Source organism: Pecten maximus, chromosome 5, assembly GCF_902652985.1.
Source record: "Pecten maximus chromosome 5, xPecMax1.1, whole genome shotgun sequence".
Classification (NCBI taxonomy): domain Eukaryota; kingdom Metazoa; phylum Mollusca; class Bivalvia; order Pectinida; family Pectinidae; genus Pecten; species Pecten maximus.
Genome location: NC_047019.1, coordinates 40,462,499 through 40,475,780, shown reverse-complemented (window position 1 = coordinate 40,475,780; position 13,282 = coordinate 40,462,499). Strand labels below are relative to the sequence as shown.

At 34.9% G+C, this 13,282-nt stretch overlaps 1 protein-coding gene across 3 annotated transcripts in view; it reads left to right on the top strand.

Moving 5' to 3' along the window:
- The first annotated feature begins 1,982 nt into the window (after window positions 1-1,982).
- LOC117328019 (calcyphosin-2-like) overlaps window positions 1,983-13,282 on the top strand; it is a 25,309-nt gene continuing 14,009 nt past the window's right edge. The window contains exons 1-10 of one of the 3 annotated variants that reach the window (XM_033885330.1): window positions 1,983-2,073; window positions 3,734-3,913; window positions 4,284-4,348; window positions 4,569-4,679; window positions 6,580-6,646; window positions 7,541-7,684; window positions 8,064-8,192; window positions 8,379-8,561; window positions 8,910-8,977; window positions 10,483-10,581. In XM_033885330.1, the coding sequence (XP_033741221.1) occupies window positions 3,785-3,913; window positions 4,284-4,348; window positions 4,569-4,679; window positions 6,580-6,646; window positions 7,541-7,684; window positions 8,064-8,192; window positions 8,379-8,561; window positions 8,910-8,977; window positions 10,483-10,581 (995 nt within the window). In that variant the 5' untranslated portion in view covers window positions 1,983-2,073; window positions 3,734-3,784. Of the gene's footprint in view, window positions 2,079-3,733; window positions 3,914-4,283; window positions 4,349-4,568; window positions 4,680-6,579; window positions 6,647-7,540; window positions 7,685-8,063; window positions 8,193-8,378; window positions 8,562-8,909; window positions 8,978-10,482; window positions 10,582-13,282 lie in introns of all 3 variants that reach the window. The other 2 variants (XM_033885329.1, XM_033885331.1) reach the window with 2 other exon arrangements.

The following is a 13,282-nucleotide window of genomic DNA, read 5'->3' as shown; positions in this document are numbered from 1 at the left end:
GGGGGGCCTTGCTGATCTGTCAGTGTTCTAGTTACATTTTCTTAAATAGGACTCCCTTGTAACATGGAGGGTCTATGGAAGGTTAATCCAGGCAGACAAGGATATAAGACCAGCTACACATACTGTACTATAACTGATTATCATGTCCCTGTGAATTCAAGGCCATTTTCAGAAGCCTTGGCTCGCGAAGATGATCATGGTCAACTTGGTTGGAATCACGTAATCAAGCTTTACTGGTAGTTTGAAACGCGCAAAATTTCTGTCTGCATATCACGCTCCACTCGCTGGGAATCACGTGATCACGCTTCATTCTTGAAGTTTTGCCGCGCGAAACTGCATTTCCTTGTTTATGATGTTTTTAAAGAAATAATAATCTGATATCAGACACATTATTATACATTGCAAATATTTCGAATTCTAGTTTGATATCAAAGAATGAAAATTATTGATATCAGAAAATAATGAATAAACCAGACTTCTAGTGATTATCAATGTGAAATAACGAATGGAGGACCACATTGGACTATTAGAAATTGCAGAAGTCTGTACATACATGGCATGTCAGTACACGTACACGACCACGTGACGTCATTGGAATATCGTTGACGTATACAATATATCTGGGGACCAATCATATAGCTCCAAGGTCACAAACAACGGGAGTTTACCACAAACAATACGGGAGCTTCGAGATAGTGAAAACGACGTAAAATTACGTGGTTTGAGTACGATTCTACCGGATTGTCTCACCTTCTGCTGATTGTGACGTCATATTTTGGAGGGAATATCATAAACAAACCGCGTAATTTAACGTCATTTTCGCTATCTTGAAACTCCCGTATTAAACCAAGCCCAAACATCCTATGGCCACATGGAGTAACAATATCAAAATTATCAAGATTATATGACGAACGGACAAATCATTACTATACGACAGTATATGTAGAGCTTCAATGCCTACTCGATCAGAGGAGGGCACTTACAGTGAGAGAGGCGATCAAAGATCCCATGCATTTTTTAAGCTTGTGTTGAACAGTCAATTTTCAACAGACCATCCGTGGAAAATTTACCTTTTAAGCTGTCATTTTTCCAACAACACGACTCATTTACAGCGGCATTTAGGGTCCATATTCAACGTCGAAAACTGATCTAGGATTAATTTTCAACGAGGATCCATTTTCAACGATGCATCGGCCATATAACCTTAGACCCGAGGTGCGTGGTTCGACGTACACTCCATAACCCCCTGTCGGTTTTTGTCTCGGAAAGCTGAGAATTGGACTGGTCTGTATTGTCATGGCTGTGTTCTTTGGCAAGAAACTTGACCCTAATTGCTCAGAAATGCACACGACGGGCCTCCCGTATGTTGATCACTGAGGTAGGCACCAACTACTACAAGGGAAGGAACCCCTCCTCAAATAAACACTGGCTGTTCACGGGGCGATAAACCCAGCAAACAAACAAACGTGTACAAGAAAACTGACATTAAATGAAAATATATAAAAATATATTTATTAAAATGTTACCCTAAACTAAATATAAAATTACTGAAATCTTCTAACAAATGAGTCACTTTGCGAGCATCACTGTTCTTTGTGCCTATAACGATTAAAAAAAATCCTTTAAGAAAATTAGGATTAACAAATCAACAAATCGACGTTTCGTTCATTTTAGTCACTCATTTATGTAAATTTGCTCTCAAAATGAATAGACAATTATTCTTGTTGTCATTATAATAATTCCGAAATTATCCATTTCCGTAATAAGCTTGTATTACTATAACCAATATTAAACTTCCGGTTATTCTGCACATTTATTTATTTTCTTGCATCCATTTTTCACATTGACTGATTATTCAACGGTTTTATATCATCTAGAATATGAACATATTTTTCTGTATTTTTGTTGATGAATAGAGATAATTTTATATATTTAAAATTTTTTTTATATCTTCATTATACTGTGAGCCTGTTTTGCATACCGTTGTTTACTTCCGGTAATGGACGACGAAAAAAGTTAAAGACGCCGACTGCATAGAGACTGAAGAGATTTCAGTATTTGGCTGCATAACAGGTTTGGTGTGTTTCAACTTAGAAAAATCTTAATGATCCTTTTTAATTGATTTGCTTAATATTCAATACACTAAAGTTACAGCTATAGAAACTTAAGATTTAGTAAACACCAGATACCACAGGCACAACACCAGCTCGGCAATAGACGATCCACAAACTACACTCAACCCTGACTCCGTCTCACTCAAGAAGCCTCATCATGATTACGCCACTCTTAAGAGAGATACTGAACAATTTTATCATTATTTTAATCAGTGTAAATAAGTCTGGAAGTGTACATACCTGTATAGACTTTTAATTACCCTCAATTACATACGCTACATAAGCTGTAGTGGTGCCTCGCAAAGTCAACGAGGGAATCTACCAAAGAACCTGAACCTGAATGGCAAGCACTACACACACGCCTATACACAGGAATCATTCCACCCCTCCCCCCCTTTTTTTTTTTTTTTTTACAAAATTGTACACCAAATCGTAGATATGACAAGGTAACACCATGGAATCTCTTTCCAACAACAGCAGTACAATGCACAATACTAAAGGAATTCAAGACACACATACCATATACATTAATACAACCCTAGCTAGAAGCCCTCATCACACAATAAAACATACAGCTGTTTTTATCTGTACCCCGCCCAAATTAAAAAAATACTGTAAATAACCCCCTTCCGCCTCTGTTCAGGACCCCGAGGGCATAAGTATCAACGTTGATGGAGCCCATGTAAGCTAAAAATGAAGTATTCTGACAAAGTCTGCAGGTGGAGCAAAACTAAGTGACTGATCAAGTTGTGTCAGATGACAGATCAATAGTGCTAAACACTTACCTAACAGCATTGTTTGGTCAGTGAATGCTACTGTATCTGCAATAGCATTGGTTTTGCAGGAGTCCTTGGTATGATGACCATCTACGATTTTTGTTGAGTAACATTCGAAGTCTTTCATAATATCTCCACAAGTATCTCAAACACTTGTGATGCCTCCTTAAACAAAGGATAAACATTTTGCATTAATTTTCATAACTGATCGTGTGATTTTCTTGGAATCCCACAACTAATATCACTTAACATGATTTAACATCATTCTCCAGTCATTCTAAATTGACTTTCTCCTGTCATTCTAAATTGACTGGACTGCACCGATACATGTATATGTGTTAGTCAGGAACTGGGTCCTGAACAATTATTTGGCTATATATATATATACATATACCCATTTTCCTGTTATTTTTAATTGTGTGATATTTCATTAGGTACTGTATGCAGTCTGTTAAAGTAACATACCGAGCGGTACTCCAAAAAGAGACCATGATAAGGCTTCAAAAATCTTTTTGCATCTTTGACAATTTTTTTTAGCCAATGATGATGGTCAGTGTAAGCAGACTATATATATCTCAGCAAGAATTAAAAGTTAATTGGAATAAGTAACCTGTTTGAAAGATAACCTCACTATTTGCTGTGCGATTGAGCTCTTATGAAAAGCCTACATTTTACACAATACAAAAATTAGATACTTTCAAATATTAATTGTGACAGTTGTAATTTATCAATATGCATAAAAAAATAACATGCATGTTGAGACATCATTCATTTCAATTTTGGTAAATATGTACAATAAATGTTCTATATACTCATACTAAAATAACACAATTAATATTTCAGACTATGAAGTGTATTGAGATGGAGTAAAGCTACAAGTTAAGAACTGAAACCATGAATTCTATTTTGGGCGGATCACCTGCTCCTGTCGCATATGAACGGAATATACCAGGGAGTGCAAGACGACCGTCCAGTGGCAGACCTCCCAGTGCTAAACCCAACACCTCACGCAACCCAATCACAGTAAAAAATTAGCTCTTTACCTCACACAAGTCACTTCAACATATAGCAATAAATATGTATAAAGCAACCTATACAAATTAAAAAGTAAATATAGTCCATAATTACCTATTTTGTATTGTTGGTTTAGGCCTGTTACTCCTTCATTATATATTTTCTTTGAATTCATAAAATATAAGATTTCATATCACCTTGTTCTGTGATCATTAATGTCGTGTTAAAATTCAGATACATGATCAACTCAGTACACATGATCCTTTCATGTGATTGATATTTAATTATTGTAAATTTGTTTATGCATGTCCAATTATACAATTTTCAGTTGTTACTCAACAGATGACTAGATGAAATATCTACATGTGATGTTTTTAAGGGAGAGGTGCATGAGAATCGGCCCGTATCAAGACAAGTATCCAGACCAGAAAGTCGTCCACAAGGGTGTGTAGCTGTGTTATTTTAACCAGACCTTGAGTCTTCAGGGACATGGGTTGAATCTGATTTAATTACACCACTTACAGTTAAATGTAACACAAACAATGATGTATCAGTAGTTGTTTTGTTGGACACTTATTTAAATGTAGCCTATAAATGAAACATATCATTTCCTTAATCATCAAGGTTAAATAAATTTCCTTTTCCAAAACAAATTTTGTTTCAGTGTTCCAGCTTTGAATTTGAATTGCTTCACAAGAGATGCTGAGGTGACTCGTCCAATTCGTGTGGATGACTATGCCTTAGACACACCAGGTTCTGCTGGCACTTCTGTTAGGTACGGATAAATGGTCAGAATGCATGTTGTTTATAAACTTCGTTGTTACCTGATATTTCAGAAATCATAAAATTAAAACACATTTATACCGTAAATGTTTGTGTATAGTGCACACTTTTTTCAGAAATTGACAAATGAAAAAAAATCCACTGCACACTATATGCAGGAACAAGCCTTTGCCAATCAGATCCATGGATGTCATGAATATGATTTGAGATTTGTAATCGTTTCCCTCAACAGTAGGATTATGATTTAATACTTCAATATATAAAGCATTTAGTAAGTAAATATTGAACAAATAATCAAGGAAATGAATAGTTATTTTGATGTTTAATTCCTTGAAATTGTATATCTATCAGCAATTATGTGGATTTATCTCAGTCGATTGTGAGCCACACATGTTCCGCACACATACGATCTCACTTGAGCAAGTTGCTGTATTCGGGTCCAAAATGATGTATAATGACTCAATAAACATCAAACAAAACTTTAAATGATATGTCAGTACTAAGTTAATTCATCACTCTTATAAATCACCTCGTAAATCCAGAGCTTTGCAAGAAACTGATAACAGTTAACTGTAACAGCACGCATGCACAATTCAGCAAGGATAACACTAATGCCTTGATCTCGTGCAGCAGTCACTGATGTACTGGCCCTATAAATTACGATCTGACTGAAAACTGCTCTAATTCATCGTTTGCACTATAAAATTTAGCCAGTCGACATGTTTATTTCATTGATATAAAAGTAGTGACCAGCACACAGACAGCAGAATTGTTTCTGTATACAAAATGGCTGCCAGTGTTATATAAAGTAGCCTAAAGTACTCAACTTACTAGTCAATCTTGTTATAACTGGGTTTAATTAGCTTTGTATATACCATGTATAAATACCACAAATGATCATACTTGCCTGCAAATCACAAGGTAATTGAGGGTAGGATTAATTATTTTGTTTGTACAAACATCATAAATGAGACTGCTCCAATAGGCAATCTCACGGGCCTATCGGGATATAATGTAAATAACCTATCAATCCAATGTGTCAAATCTGACCGGTGATTCCAATTAAATGTTATAATGTAGCTTTGGTAACTTACAGATTCCTACCTGTTATGCTGTAGAATTCAGCTACCAGGCAGTTACTAAACAAAAAAGATTTGAACCTCAATAAATTACCTGCGCACTTTACAAGAGTGCACACTAAACGGGAATATTTACGGTAGTAGTAGTTCTTAGGTTTTGTAATACATTGGAATTAAAAAGGAAGAATTTTACAAAAATGTAGATTGGACCTCAAAGGAATTTCCAACAAAAAACACAATATAAACAAATGACTTCATTGTTTATGTTGAATTCCTTGTTTACAGACAAGAATCTGTTAGGATAATAAGGAGTTAAACATGCATAATAAGTTTGATGATGATGGTTATCATAGTAAATGTATCTAAAGAATCGCCTGGTCTTTTAAAGAAGGTGGACTGAATGGACATTCTCAGGGTATGCGACAGATACATTGATATAACCTCCCAACATTTACATTAGGATAGCATCAAACTACTGTTGTTTTCTTTCGTTTCCGATTATAAACCTAAACAAAAGTAAGTCCTCACTCCCTGGGTGAGGGTTATTTCTGTAACTTGTTGCTTCAAAAATTCAAAAGATGACAAACTCATCCAACACATGTACATGTTTACACCGTAATGATTTATGGATTTCAATTCTGTTGATTTCATTACGATTTTATCAACTAAATGAACAGGATTAACTCAGAGATGGGCTTCTAGAAATAAAACTCCAAAAAAGCACAGAGTAGATTATGGAACAGCCAAATAGGTAGTGTTTGTTGTTGATAAGGTTATCTCTGATGTTGACATATTTTGTAATTTACCATTTAGTTGGGGCACACCATGTGGAACAGACAGAAGTGAGTTCAAGTCTGCCCGAGCACAGCATCAGTACGATGTAAGTACAATAGTCACACATATTAGTCCATACCTACATCAGGATGTATAACATCCTCAAGCCTTTGTTGATTTTGAAGCTTAAGAAGAAGAATTTTAATCTCACATAAATGTAAAGTGTATGTATTTTTTATCTTGTAATTATCACCATGGTTGTGAGAACCATTAATGATTGTAACCAGATCTATATTTGTAGTCTGATCAATCTCCATTATATATGTATGACTCCACAATCATTTATATCTGTCATTATAAAATTATCACAATGTCAGTATTAAGTATCATGATCTAAATTAGGAAAATGAAGGTGACTTTCAGCAGAAGTGAGAACTGTTTTAGAATGAAAAACTTATCTAAAGGTAATGCGATGGATATAAAATCAAGTGAAATCCATTTATAACTTTTCCGCTGTATCAAGTTAAAGGTATTATTGCATTTAAAATGACAATGGCCATAAAATGTTTTCTAAATATCAGGTTTAGATAACTTGGCCGAGATCAGATAATTCCTCTGATTGATATGGTGTCAACAACTTACATAACCTTACTACATAACCTTACTACATAACCTTACTACATAACCTTACTAGTGTGTAACATAACCTTACTACATAACCTTACTACATAACCTTACTACATAACCTTACTAAAACATTTCGTTTGGTCTAACAACTGCATACACACAAACTTAATGTGTAAGTTTATTAAAAATAACAAACATTAGCTGATTTACAAGTTACATGGAAATAGTTAGTATTAATAAATTACCAACAACTTAGAAAACACAAATCTCTAATACACTTAGCTGTACACATAACTTACCCTGTAACATCACATTTAACACTCAGAATATAAAAACATAAACCATCTTACTAATATTCTAACCTGCCTTACAGTCCTGGGGGCGGGGTGAGGCAGCATCTAGGGGGCAGGGCAATGGGAGGAGCAGTCGACCTGAGGACGTCCCAGAACTTAAGCTGGGAGAAGATCTACAACCAAGGTCAAAGGTCAAGACACCTAAACCTAAGACACCCAAAGAGGTACCCACATGATTCTATCATACCGACAAATTGACAGATATCAGGAAAATGATGTTAGTGTGTTAGATTGATTAACAGATTGATACTTGAACTAACTGGTAATAGAAATTAACATTCACAGGACATATGTACTAATATACTGTTCTACCTCATTGATTTACACAAATTTCTGTTTCATAGAGATAGTACACTATATATTTAAAAAAAAAATTCCAGCTTAAGATTGTTTTGTTATTTTTCCTACCACTTTTTGTGTTATACCAGTTTTAATCCGTTCTTTAACTTAGTGGATGAATGATAATTAAAATTTTATGTAAAATCATGTATATTCTGAGGCTGACCTGTACACTAGTATGTCAGTTTGGCATTGTTGCTTCAGCCATCTGCCTGGGACAAAGTTCCACTTCCAGACGAGTTGCCTCCTCCCTCCGCCAAACACCAACAGATGTATAAACAGTACGAGAATGAGATGAAACACTCCTACAGGACTAAAGGTTACGTGACAGAGGTATGTTTAATCGTAGCAGAATCTTCTTCGTAAAGTGACAAACAGCAAAATGGAAACAGATTAATTTATTATTGTTTTTTATTTTGTTTTTAATTTTGACATATGTATAACTTAATTTCCATCAAAGCAGGAAAGTGCTACAGGAGGAAGCTGTCCGGTATTGTCTACGGATTCTTTTTTTTCCAGGAAGATGTAGACAGAGAAGTTGCAGTGATGAAACATGCCCGTCCAGTAACGTATGGTGATGTACGAGATGAGGTGGATCGGGAGGATTTAGGGGATAGCGCCGACGAAGACGATGTCATTGATTATCAGTGGGCAAGTCAGAAATCCTACTCCACGAAACAAATCCTGAAGAAGATGGATGCGGTTAGTATTCGAATGTAATACAGATTTATCTATAGATAATAGTAAAGTGAGGTAAATGTCTGATTCCATAGCTTTTTGTTTACTCACTTTTGAAATAGACATCCGCAATATCATTTGAGATTTGTTTTTTCTGTCAGCTGTTACAAACTTAACCTTTTAAATACTGGTACATGAACATAAACATACAACCTCATCATTTAGGAAAACTGCAGTTATTAAGTTTGAAGGTTCATACTACTAATATCAAAATAGTGAACATTTATTGAATATTTGACATCTGTTATGAAAATTGATAAAAAAAATCTGTTATTGGAGACTTTAAGGAAAGTTTGTGATAATATTTTTTAGGAGGAGATGCTGGAATTCAACAAAAAGCAGAAGTTGATTGAGACAGTCATGGTAGATCAGCTGTCAAGGTAGTGTTAATTAACCTGTGTTGATGGACTAACATATATGGTATCAGTGTTTTACCTGTATTGATGGACTGACATTGTACCTATGTTTTACCTGTGTTGATGACTAACATATATGGTACCAATGTTTTACCTGTGTTGATGGACTGACATATATGGTATCAGTGTTTTACCTGTGTTGATGGACTGACATTGTACCTATGTTTTACCTGTGTTGATGGACTGACATACAAGGTACCAGTGTTTTACCTGTGTTGATGACTGACATATATGGTATCAGTGTTTTACCTGTGTTGATGGACTGACATTGTACCTATGTTTTACCTGTGTTGATGGACTGACATGGTACCTATGTTTTACCTGTGTTGATGACTGACATATATGGTACCAGTGTTTTACCTGTGTTGATGGACAGACATATATGGTACCAATGTTTTACCTGTGTTGATGGACTGACATATATGGTATCAGTGTTTTACCTGTGTTGATGGACTGACATTGTACCTATGTTTTACCTGTGTTGATGGACTGACATACAAGGTACCAGTGTTTTACCTGTGTTGATGACTGACATATATGGTACCTATGTTTTACCTGTGTTGATGGACTGACATGGTACCTATATTTTACCTGTGTTGATGGACTGACATATATGGTACCAGTGTTTTACCTGTGTTGATGGACTGACATATATGGTATCAGTGTTTTACCTGTGTTGATGGACTGACATATATGGTATCAGTGTTTTACCTGTGTTGATGGACAGACATATATGGTTGCCAGACTGTTTTACCTGTGTTGATGGACAGACATATATGGTACCAGTGTTTTACCTGTGTTGATGGACAGACATATATTTTACCAGTGTTTTACCTGTGTTGATGGACAGACATATATGGTACCAATGTTTTACCTGTGTTGATGGACAGACATATATGGTACCAGTGATGTCTTCTGCTCTGTTTCAGTTTTGAAAACGGGATGTTTCCCCTAGCTAAAGCGGGATGTTTCCCCTAGCTAAATCGGAATGTTTCCCTTAGCTAAATCAGGATGTTTTCCCTAGCTAAAACGGGATGTTTCCCATGGCTAAAAAGGGTGTTATGTTACCAAAATGAAGAAAATAACAAGAATATCTTCCAGTATTACAGAAAATATTACTATACTTTCCCAATCTAAGCAGGCACAGACTGTTGTAAAGTTCATGTAGAAATAAACTGGTACTGGACAGGTTTTACTGAATACCAAGTTGTTAGAGACTGTCCAGACAACCTTCTTGTGATTATTGGGTTTTTCCTGTAACAGAATGTAATATTACTATTTGGTCAGATTTTGTAACAGAAATGTCGTATTTTCCTATTGGATTGATTAAAAAATTAATGCATTTATTTTCCTGGAACAATACATCTGAAAAAATCTCTTATTACAAACACCTGTCATAACAATGCTGTTATAATCTAAAAATGAAAAATATTATTTTGAGTGATGTGTTGTGATTGTTTTATCTACAGGGCTGTGATCAGTGACCCAGATCAGAACACCAGGAGTTCCAGCAGGATGGCTGACACCCGTCGAGCTCGGGGGTCCAACAGGTCTTTACATGACTCGAAGTAGGTCCACTCACTTTTTATACTGCTGTCAAATTTGGAGTATTATGGTATGGCGTTGTTTGGCGTAAACTTTCATTTGTTCGGTGATCTCCTACATTTTTCACCAATCCCTTTCAAACTTGGTATATATTATGATCCTGATATGCAGTTGTGTCTTCCTGGAAAGAATTTTGATTTGGCTGTTTTGGGAAAGTTATTCCCATTTGTTCCTTTCAGTATTCAATTTTTTCCCCTGGTAATGAGGCCTGTTAATATTGTAATAGTTCAGTATGGCTAACATCCTGTTAATATTGTAATAGTTCAGTATGGCTAACATCCTGTTAATATTGTAACAGTTCAGTATGACTAACATCCTGTTAATATTGTAACAGTTCAGTATGACTAACATCCTGTTATTAGGCCTGTTAATATTGTAATAGTTCAGTATGGCTAACATCCTGTTATTAGGCCTGTTAATATTGTAACAGTTCAGTATGGCTAACATCCTGTTAATATTGTAACAGTTCAGTATGGCTGACGTCCTGTTAATATTGTAATAGTTCAGTATGGCTGACGTCCTGTTAATATTGTAATAGTTCAGTATGACTGACGTCCTGTTAATATTGTAATAGTTCAGTATGACTAACATCCTGTTAATATTGTAATAGTTCAGTATGGCTAACATCCTGTTAATATTGTAACAGATCAGTATGGCTAACATCCTGTTAATATTGTAACAGTTCAGTTTGACTGACGTCCTGTTAATGTTGTAATAGTTCAGTATGACTGACGTCCTGTTAATATTGTAATAGTTCAGTATGACTGACGTCCTGTTAATATTGTAATAGTTCAGTATGACTGACGTCTTGTTAATATTGTAACAGTTCAGTATGACTAACATCCTGTTAATATTGTAATAGTTCAGTATGGCTGACATCCTGTTAATATTGTAATAGTTCAGTATGACTGACGTCCTGTTAATATTGTAATAGTTCAGTATGACTGACGTCCTGTTAATATTGTAATAGTTCAGTATGGCTGACATCCTGTTAATATTGTAACAGTTCAGTATGACTAACATCCTGTTAATATTGTAATAGTTCAGTATGGCTGACATCCTGTTAATATTGTAACAGTTCAGTTTGACTAACATCCTGTTAATATTGTAATAGTTCAGTATGACTGACGTCCTGTTAATATTGTAATAGTTCAGTATGACTGACGTCCTGTTAATATTGTAATAGTTCAGTATGACTGACGTCTTGTTAATATTGTAATAGTTCAGTATGACTGACGTCCTGTTAATATTGTAACAGTTCAGTATGACTAACATCCTGTTAATATTGTAATAGTTCAGTATGACTGACGTCCTGTTAATATTGTAATAGTTCAGTATGACTGACATCCTGTTAATATTGTAACAGTTCAGTATGGCTAACATCCTGTTAATATTGTAATAGTTCAGTATGACTAACATCCTGTTAATATTGTAATAGTTCAGTATGACTAACATCCTGTTAATATTGTAATAGTTCAGTATGACTGACGTCCTGTTAATATTGTAATAGTTCAGTATGACTAACATCCTGTTAATATTGTAATAGTTCAGTATGACTAACATCCTGTTAATATTGTAATAGTTCAGTATGACTAACATCCTGTTAATATTGTAATAGTTCAGTATGACTAACATCCTGTTAATATTGTAATAGTTCAGTATGACTAACATCCTGTTAATATTGTAATAGTTCAGTATGACTAACATCCTGTTAATATTGTAATAGTTCAGTATGACTGACGTCCTGTTAATATTGTAATAGTTCAGTATGACTAACATCCTGTTAATATTGTAACAGTTCAGTATGACTGACATCCTGTTAATATTGTAACAGTTCAGTATGACTGACGTCCTGTTAATATTGTAATAGTTCAGTATGACTGACGTCCTGTTAATATTGTAATAGTTCAGTATGACTGACGTCCTGTTAATATTGTAATAGTTCAGTATGGCTGACGTCCTGTTAATATTGTAACAGTTCAGTATGGCTGACATCCTGTTAATATTGTAACAGTTCAGTATGACTGACGTCCTGTTAATATTGTAATAGTTCAGTATGACTGACGTCCTGTTAATATTGTAATAGTTCAGTATGACTGACGTCCTGTTAATATTGTAATAGTTCAGTATGGCTGACGTCCTGTTAATATTGTAATAGTTCAGTATGGCTGACGTCCTGTTAATATTGTAATAGTTAAGTATGACTAACATCCTGTTAATATTGTAATAGTTCAGTATGACTGACGTCCTGTTAATATTGTAATAGTTCAGTATGGCTAACATCCTGTTAATATTGTAATAGTTCAGTATGACTAACGTCCTGTTAATATTGTAACAGTTCAGTATGGCTGACGTCCTGTTAATATTGTAATAGTTCAGTATGGCTGACATCCTGTTAATATTGTAATAGTTCAGTATGACTAACATCCTGTTAATATTGTAATAGTTCAGTATGACTAACATCCTGTTAATATTGTAATAGTTCAGTATGGCTAACATCCTGTTAATATTGTAATAGTTCAGTATGACTAACATCCTGTTAATATTGTAATAGTTCAGTATGGCTGACGTCCTGTTAATATTGTAATAGTTCAATATGACTGACGTCCTGTTATTAGACCTGTTAATATTGTAATACTTCAGTATGGCTAACATCCTCATATT